The sequence below is a fragment of the Diaphorina citri genome, unplaced genomic scaffold, assembly GCF_000475195.1.
Source record: "Diaphorina citri unplaced genomic scaffold, Diaci psyllid genome assembly version 1.1 scaffold3637, whole genome shotgun sequence".
NCBI classification, from domain to species: domain Eukaryota; kingdom Metazoa; phylum Arthropoda; class Insecta; order Hemiptera; family Psyllidae; genus Diaphorina; species Diaphorina citri.
In genome coordinates, this window is record NW_007381037.1 from 5,808 (window position 1) to 15,149 (window position 9,342).

The 9,342-nt window shown below is 42.8% G+C and overlaps 1 protein-coding gene across 1 annotated transcript in view; it reads right to left on the bottom strand.

Annotated features, from left to right (window-relative positions):
- Positions 1-5,998: 5,998 nt before the first annotated feature.
- LOC103520451 overlaps positions 5,999-9,342 on the bottom strand; it is a 10,038-nt gene continuing 6,694 nt past the window's right edge. The window contains exon 4 of the mRNA XM_008485546.3: positions 5,999-6,094. Coding sequence (XP_008483768.1) covers positions 5,999-6,094 — 96 coding nt within the window. The remainder of the gene's footprint in view (positions 6,095-9,342) is intronic.

A 9,342-nucleotide genomic window follows, 5' to 3' on the forward strand; every position in this document is an offset into this window, starting at 1 on the left:
TGGTCTAGGTGTGCAATAAGAAAGGATTTTGCGGACAATCTAAAACCAGATCCTGAGATATGGTGTTGGTGTGTGTGACGCTTAAAATCACCATAAATACACCAGAGTGCAGAGACTGCGGGAGAAAAAACTTTTCCTCTCTCGGGGCCTATATTTGAAGTTTGGTTTAACGTTTTTAAGTTTGATAACTTACAAGTTCGGCCATGCCTTTTCCACAAGTTTGGCCATGGCCTCGGGAATGAACTAGCGGGGATTCCGAGCGAAGCGAGCGGAATTCAAGCTAGTTAATTATAGGATAAGTTTGAAAACTAATGAATTCAACGAAGTAATTATTAATACCGCTGCTCCTTTCAATTTTCACAAAAACATATCTCAAGAGCCCCCCTCTCATTCAACATGCCGGGTCAGTAGTCCAGCATTATAAAACGTAATGCTAAAAACGATCTGTTCTTTTCAAACTCTACAGCTTTGGTTCTATGGTTGTAATCACTTTTCCCATTAAATCTAAATAATAAATAGGCTACTTGTTGTTGTTTAATGGTACTCTGAGCAGTAAGTAGCGGACACTTTCCTGCACATATGTTTGAGCATATGTTGATTTCTACTGTTTCATTTTATCCTTAACAATGGCATTAGATGTATAATATCTACTCAAGTAGTTGATGACCTTTAGTCCACCGAGGGGAAAAAAAGTGCTTAGTAGCGCTTGAGTGAGAAAGGAAAACAAATGAGACTATCAAGTCCGTCTTGAATTTTTTTGAGCGTGCTAGAAAGGGAGACGGATAAGAAGCATGAAACCAAGGAAAGAAGTTGAGGAGATCTATAATGGCCTTCCTCCGTTGTTATTTTATGGTCCCTCTGGATTTGAACGGTCTCTCTGTCCATATTACGATGCCTTAAGCCCTAACCGAACATATAAGGGACTTATCTTTAGCAACTAAAGCAATACAAAGTGTATCGTACCTTGATAGATAGTGTAAGCTAAAGGTACAAAATTTATTTAGGTAAGTACCTACCTATTTCAATTTCTCGTGCCTCAAAGGGGATTAGCGAAGCGTAGGCACTTCCAATTATTATGCCTCAAGCATGTACTTATTAACCAGTCATACGCTAACCTACATGGATCTAAAGTAGAGTACCTAATGTACCTTGTGAACTCGCACATTCTCCATATTCTTAAATGGTATAATCCTGATTTCAATTAGGTTTAGGTGAATATGAAATAGCCTATGTAAGGTTACTACTAATAAAGAGATTCGAAAGCTGAAGTCTAAATCGAGCACTATACTTTTCTTTAAATAACATATACTAAAAATAATAACAAGCGTTTAATGTACAGGAACTTACTACACCTATTTTGCTACCAATATCCACAGGAGAAGTTCTCTAAGGTCTCGCTCTCTACAGTCACTCTCTCTCAGCTCTCATTCTCTCTCTCTATAACACTCTATATCTCTATTCTATCTCTATATCTTATACTTCAGCTCTCCGAATTTCGTTTTGTTACATCGACTAGCTTGCTGTATTTTCTCTTCTTTTACAATTTCTTTTTTCCCTTGTATCTATACTCACTTATCTATTGATAGTTACACAGGAAAACTATGATGCGGACCGAGAGTACTGGTATATAAAAAAAAAAGAAAAAAAAAAATCTGGTGTGAACATCACAAGACTACTATTCATTTGCAATATATGTACTGAAAACAAGTTATTTGTGTCACAATCCCGAGCTGACCCTACGACGGTTCAATTTTTGGTCATTTCAAATGTCTTCTGCATTCACATAGCTATGCTGTCAAATTAATGTAACGTATCAAGTTCGCTGCTTACGCAGAAGTTGGCCATGCACTTGGGGGATACCCAGTTGCTAGTATTCAGGTATACTCGCACTTCGTGCATCGGAGAAAGGAGAACTTCGCCCATCACCCCAAGGAGAGTTCGCGTGTTCGCTTCGCGGGCGATTGCTTATACGGTCGCGCTGCCGCGCTCCCGAGGGCTTCGCGGCGGTTGTGCAATACGTAGGTCGCGCTTCGCAGCTACCCTTGTTAACGCGGTCGCGCTACGCGCTCCTGAGGACTTCGAAGGTTTGTGCAGGTTCGCGGCTATCGCCCTGATTGTTTACAGTGCCTCCTGTCGCGCTGCGCGCTACCGTGCCTTTCGCAGGTTTATAAATGTCGCTTCGCGTCCAGATTTCAAGGATTCTGCAGTTAATGCATTCCCGCTCCCGGGTATTCGTGGAGTAAGCATGAGTCCGCTTCGAGCTCCCTTGGCTTCGACCCCTGAAACTAATATCGTCCCTGAATGTGTCCGAAGAAATGAAAACTAAAAGCGAGAGAATAAAAGCAGAGCAAAATATTAAACGTAGGAAAGTTTTGCTGGCCCTCAAAAGCGTGTTAGGTATTTCTTATCGGGGGGACTAAAAAACGTCAATATCTCGGGAACGGTTTGAATTTTCGGGATTTTCCGATTTTTCCAGTACTTACAAAAAATAAGGAATCCAAATGGTGGAAAACCGCATCTTCCTTAGCCATCTAGAGTGGGTTAGAATTAGTATGGAGTGAGTGAGTCCAGTGAGTCGAGTCAGTTTACACAAGGGCTGTATATATTTACGGACTCGCACTTCGTGCTCGGGAGGGGGGGGCTTTCGCCCCTCCCACCCCCACGGGGGCTTGTCGCGTGGTTTCCGCTACGCGGAGTTGCCAGGTATACAGGTCCCGCGCTCGGACTCCCGGGAGGGCTTCGCAGGTTGTGGCAATGGGGTCGCGCTTCCGCTCCCTGGTTTACGGTCCGCGCTGCGCGCTCCCGAGGCGGCTTCGCGGGGTTGTGCATGGGGTCCGCTTCGCGTCCCGGGGCTTCGCGGGTTGTGCTTGGGGTCCGCTTCGCCGCCTCCCTTGTTTACGGTCGCCTGCGCCTCCCGGGGCTTTGCAAGGGTTGTGCATGTGTCGCGCTTCGCCGCTCCCCTTGGCTTCGCCCTGAAAACTATATCGTCCTGGTCTTGTTCGAAGAAATGAAACTGAAAACTAAAAGCAGAGACAAAATTAAACGTACGAAAAGTTTTGCTGGCCTCAAACCTTGTTTCCCTGTGTATTTCTTATGGGGGGACTAAAAAACGTCAATATCTCGGGAACGGTTTGGAATTTCGGGGGTTTTCGATTTTTCCCAGTATGTACAAAAAATAAGGAATCCAATGGTGAAAACCGCATCTTCCTAGCACATCTAGAAGTGGGTTAGAATTAGTATGAGTGAGTGAGTGAGTCAGTCAGTCAGTTACACAAGGGGCTGTATATATTTAGGACTCGCACTTCGTGCTCGGGAGGGGGGCTCCCCCCGGGGGCTTCGCGTGTTCGCTACGCGGGGTTCCGTATACGGTCGCGCTGCGCGCTCCCGGGGGCTTCGCGGGGTTGTGCATGGGGTCGCGCTTCGCGCTCCCTCGTTTACGGTCGCGCTGCCGCTCCCGGGCGCTTCGCGGGGTTGGGCATGTGGTCGCGCTTCGCGCTCCCGGGGGCTTCGCGAGGTGTGCATGAGGTCGCGCTTCGCGCTCCCTTGGCTTCGCCCCTGAAAACTAATATCGCCCCTGAGTCTTGTCTCGAAGAAATGAAAACTGAAAACTAAAAGCGAGAGCAAAATATTAAACGTAGGAAAAGTTTTGCTGGCCTCAAAGCGTGTTCCCCGTGTATTTCTTATGGGGGGACTAAAAAACGTCAATATCTCGGGAACGGTTTGGAATTTCGGGAGTTTTCGATTTTTCCCAGTACCTACAAAAAAATATTAAGCGTAGGAAAAGTTTTGCTGGCCTCAAACTCTGTTCCCCGTGTATTTCTTATGGGGGGACTAAAAAACGTCAATATCTTGGGAACTGTTTGGAATTTTTCCCAGTATGTACAAAAAATAAGAAATCCAATGGTGAAAACCGCATCTTCCTAGCACATCTAGAAGAGGGTTAGAATTAGTATGAGTGAGTGAGTCAGTCAGTCAGTCAGTCAGTGAGTCAGTTACACAAGGGGCTGTTTATATTTAGGACTCGCACTTCGTGCTCGGGAGCGGGGCTTCCAGTGAGTCAGTTACACAAGGGGCTGTTTATATTTAGGACTCGCACTTCGTGCTCGGGAGCGGGGCTTCGCCCCCCTCCACCCCCCGGGGGCTTCGCGTGTTCGCTACATGGGGTTGCGTATACGGTCGCGCTGCGCGCTCCCGGGGGCTTCGCGGGGTTGTGCATGGGGTTCGCTACGCGGGGTTGCGTATACGGTCGCGCTGCGCGCTCCCGGAGCTTCCCGGGGTTGTGCATGGGGTCGCGCTTCGCCCTCCCTTGTTTACGGTCGCGCTGCGCGCTCCAGGGGCTTCACGGGGTTGTGCATAGGGTCGCGCTTTGCGCTCCCGGGGGCTTCGCTGGGTTGTGCATGGGGTCGCGCTTCGCGCTCCCTTGTTTACGGTCGCGCTGCGCGCTCCCGGGGGCTTCACGGGGTGAGCATGAGGTCGCGCTTCGCGCTCCCTTAGCTTCGCCCCTGAGACCTTATATCGAGAAATGAAAACTAAAAGCGAGAGAAAATATTAAACGCAGGAAAAGTTTTGCTGGCCTCAAACCTTGTTCCCTGTGTATTTCTTATGGGGGAACTAAAAAACGTCAATATCTCGGGAACGGTTTGGAATTTCGGGAGTTTCCGATTTTTCCCAGTATGTACAAAAAATAAGGAATCCAATGATGAAAACCGTATCTTCCTAGCACATCTAGAAGTGGGTTAGAATTAGTATGAGTGAGTCAGTCAGTTACACAAGGGGCTGTATATTAGGGTGGAGCGTCAGAGCACTTTTTTTTTATTTTCGTAATGTAATAGTGAAATAAAGGTGTTCCTGGTCCTAAAAACGCTTTTTGGCAATATTGAAATTCGCGAACAAGTTCGCGAAAACTGCGAAGTTGGTACCAACTTTGGAATTTCAAATGAGAACCCCAATTCTTTATTGCATATTATTGTTCTACGTAAAATTTCATGTACAATCGACTATTCATTAATTTTTTTGCGATTCGCGGTTTCGCAAATATCGCGAATATCCAACTAACTGAAATGTACCTGTGTGACATATCATATCATTTCACAATGTTTCTCCTTCATAAATCATGAGGTAACATCAGATATCGGATTGATTCTATTTTTCGCGAATTCACGAAATTTCAATAACTTTTTCGATGCGCGAACCTTGCAAATTTCGCGAATTCGTGAAAAATTGTCTCATTCATAAATCTGATGTTACCACATGATTTATGAATTAAAAACATTTTGAAATAATTTGTCACACAGTTCATTTCAACCAATTTGTAGATTTGCGAACTTTGCAAATTTCGCGAATTCGCGAAAAATGGTCTCAATTCAAAATCTGATGTTACCACATGATTTATGAAGGAAAAACATTGTTAAATGATATGTCACACAGGTACATTTCAGTTAGTTGAATTTTCGCAAAAATCGCGAAACCGCGAATCGCAAAAAAATTAATAGTCGATTGTAGGTACATGAAATTTTAAGTAGAATAATAATATGCAATAAAAAATTGGGGTTCTCATTTGAAATTCCAAAGTAATAGTCGATTGTAGGTACATGAAATTTTAAGTAGAATAATAATATGCAATAAAAAATTGGGGTTCTCATTTGAAATTCCAAAGTTGGTAAAAAGTTCGCGGTTTTCGCGAACTTGTTCGCGAATTTCAATATTGCCAAAAATTCTTTTCTAATTCCATACATTCATACGTACAGTCGTCTTAGCTTGGACAAAAGAGTCTGAGTGAGGTCTACAGTCTACAGAACTACTAGTTTTAAGGTCGAGGTAATTGTTGTTGTGCAAATGGCACAGTTACAATAATGTTACTTACTTACCAGGGGATCAAGAAGACGGTAAGATGTTTTCGTTCTCTGATCGGTCACGTGATCCACCACTATGTATTCTTCGTTCGCTTCGCGCTCCCTTGTTTACGGTCGCGCTGCGCGCTCCCGGGGGCTTCGCGGTGTTACTTACTTACCAGGGGATCAAGAAGACGGTAAGATGTTTTCGTTCTCTGATCGGTCACGTGATCCACCACTATGTATTCTTCGTCAGTTGACGTCTAGAATAATAAACAAGTTTAATTATAACCTGTATGAGTCGGTGTATACTAATTCTGCAAAATGATTCAGGTAGTAAAATATCACATCCGAATTCCGCAAAACAACCCTCGGGTACACATCCAAACTCCGAAAAATAAAATAAACAAGCTGGGCCCGTCCCTCCGAGAATTTTTTAGCCCGTAGTTTATTCGATCGTGGTTAAAGAATACCTATGTACCTACCTAATTTGTTTAATATTCAGTTCATTATTATTCTTGATTTGATTTTTGAAATACCAATACATATAATGTTTAAGTCACCCATCCATTTATTGGCCTTGCTCGGTGTAGCTTAACATAGGTGACGCTAAAACCGGTCTTAAACGATCGACTGAAGTGTTATCTAAAACTTTCTCGCTTTGAGTTCATAGGTCGTCGCGACAAATTTCGAGATCAGAGCTAATTTGTGTGAGAAAATGTGAAAAAAATCCCCCAAAAACCAGTTTTTTCGGTTTTTTGGCTTTATGGTTCTCTGGACAAAATTTGCACCACCATTTTCGTGTTCCTGATAAAAAGACCTTTAATTTGATATATAGGTCGAACTATTGTAATAATAAAGGAAGGACGGACTAAAAACATATGCGTATTTTTAGGTAGTAATCAAAGGCACCTTCTCAATTTAGATACTAACTACCTAGTGATGCTCTTACTGAGCATACAAAAAGAAGGCGGAGCACAGAAGAGACGAGAGTACAATGCAAATAGAAATAAAAATGTAAATAATGAAGAATGTACAAAGAGAGAAGAGAAAAAAACAACAAAATGAATTTAAATAAAGAAAATGAATGGGAGAAAAAAAAAAATCTGGGGAAAAAAAGATAGAGATAGGATACATGGCGAAGGAAAAAATTACCTTTGATGTTTTGATTATACAAGAGAGGGAGGAAGATAGGGAAGAAAGAGGAGGGAGAAGAAAAAAAAGGTAGGAGGAAGGGGAGAGAGACGGGAGGAAGAGGGGAGAGAGAGAGCTGAATTGGAGCCATGATAATGGAAAGAAATGACGATTAGACGTGAGATCATAAAAAAGGGTTCTTTGGACTTTTGCAGTTACCATTTACCTTTGGTAAGTACTACCCAATATGTATTCTTATTTTTTTCTCCACCAAGGGCCTTCATCCCTCAATTTCATCCGCAAAAATCTTATTCCTATAAAAGTAGGCAGAAAAGAAAATAAGTGTTAAAAGTGGAAGTTAACTACTGCGGCTTTTTTTCACTCCTAACTAACCCTCAGAGACCTTTTATGTCTAATGTGCTCAAATTTTTAATAATATTTTTGGTTAAGGAAAGTAAAGAAAAAAAAAAATAAAATACATATTACACACTGTCTCAGTTGTTATTCGAACCCACACCCTCCCGCTTACCACGCGATCACGTCGCCACTGGATTGAAATAAAGAGAAAATGGAAAACAAATAAACGCTCAACTTTTTTCCTGTTTTCTCTGTTGACACAAAGCTCAAGTTTTGTGAAATCAAAAAGCTCTAAACGCTACTAATCAACTCCAAAAGGTAACTTTTCCTGATGAGAAACAGCGCTTTGCCATCTCACTCTGCTTAATTAAGTCTTCCTTCTTGCTTGAGATCTCTTGATTTCTTACTTTAATTATGTGCCTACAAAATGCATACGTAATATGTCGCTGAATATTGCGAGATCAGAACATTATGAGCCTTAAACAGAGAAGGGATGTTCACGATCTTACCTTCCTGGTTAAACTCATTTAAAACCAAATCTATTCGCCTGAACTTCTAAGTCAAATTAACTTCAAAATCTATATAAATAAAATTGTAGATTTGTCTGTACATTGCTTAGAATCGTGAAATTTTTAGTTATTCTTACTCCTTTATGCATCCACGATTCCAAAAATCACATTAGAAAAATTTCTGTCTGTCTGTATGTATGTCTGTCTGTTACGCTAAATAGACCTTTGGTTGTCCTCTTTTCACGAGAAAACGGCTCGACCGATTTTGATGAAATTTTTTGTGGTTGGTAAGAAAAGTACTCCGGGTGACATAGGCTACTTGAAATTTTCACAATCCATCCTGATTCAAAATGGCAGCGGTTCAAAAACGTGAAGAAAATGGCGTATTTTGTTGATAGACCCGTTTTTGTCCTCTTTTCACGAGAAAATGGCTCGATCAATTTTGATGAATTTTTTTTGGTTGTTAGGAAGAGTACTCAGGGTGACATAGGCTACTTAAAATTATCACATTTCATCCTGATTCAAAATGGCGGCGGTTCAAAGTTATGCCTATTATGCTGCTCTGTGGGACATATCAGGGAGCGCGCAGCGCGACCGTGTGTGTGTATGTGTGTAGCGGATGTGTGTGGTGTGTGTGTGTGTGATGGGTGTGTGTGTGGTGGTGTGTGTGTGGTTGGTGGTGTGATGGATGTGTGTGGTGGGTGTGTGATGGGTGTGGTGGGATGGGTGGTGTGTGTGTGTGTGATGGGTGTGGTGTGATGGGATGTGTGTGATGGGTGTGGTGTGTGTGTGGGGGGGTGTGTTTGTGTGTGTGTGGTGGTCCCGTACAAAGGACGGGTCAACCACTAGTTAATACTAAAAACACAAGATCTGTTGAAACTTTCAATTTAAAAAATCACAGAACTAATCTTGGTGAGTTCTCTCCTCTGAACAGAATTCAATACCTGGGTAACAGAGCCGCTGATGTGGGCTTTGATGTTTTTGAAAGTAATTTCAAAATAGACCAAGTTATAAAAATGCTTGACACATAGTTTTTTTTCGATAGGGATGTAGGTATTCCAACTTTTTAAATTTTCTATTATTTTATAACTACATGTTGGGGGCCTGGTCGTTCTCTGATCGGACTGGTCTGTCCTGGGCGGGACTGGTCTGTCCTGGGCGGGACTGGTTTGGCCTATTTGGGTCGGACTGGTTTGGCCTGGAGTGGACTGGTTCGTGTGGGGACGGTTTGGCTCACGGCAGGTAGGTGTAAACACAGTTAGATCTAGGCGCACGGCAGTGCGCCAGGCCAAGTTCCGGCCTGAGCACGCCAGTGTGTATATTACACGAAACATTTCGACGCATTTTTACCCCTATCATAAGTCCGTCAATTTTCAATGTAATCTCACGAAATTTGGACCATATGTTAACCTATACTTCCTTATTATACCTGCGAAATTCCGAAGTTCTAGCCTTACCGGAAGGGGTAGAAAAAACGGTTTGAAAATCGCTTATTTTACGACTGACTCACT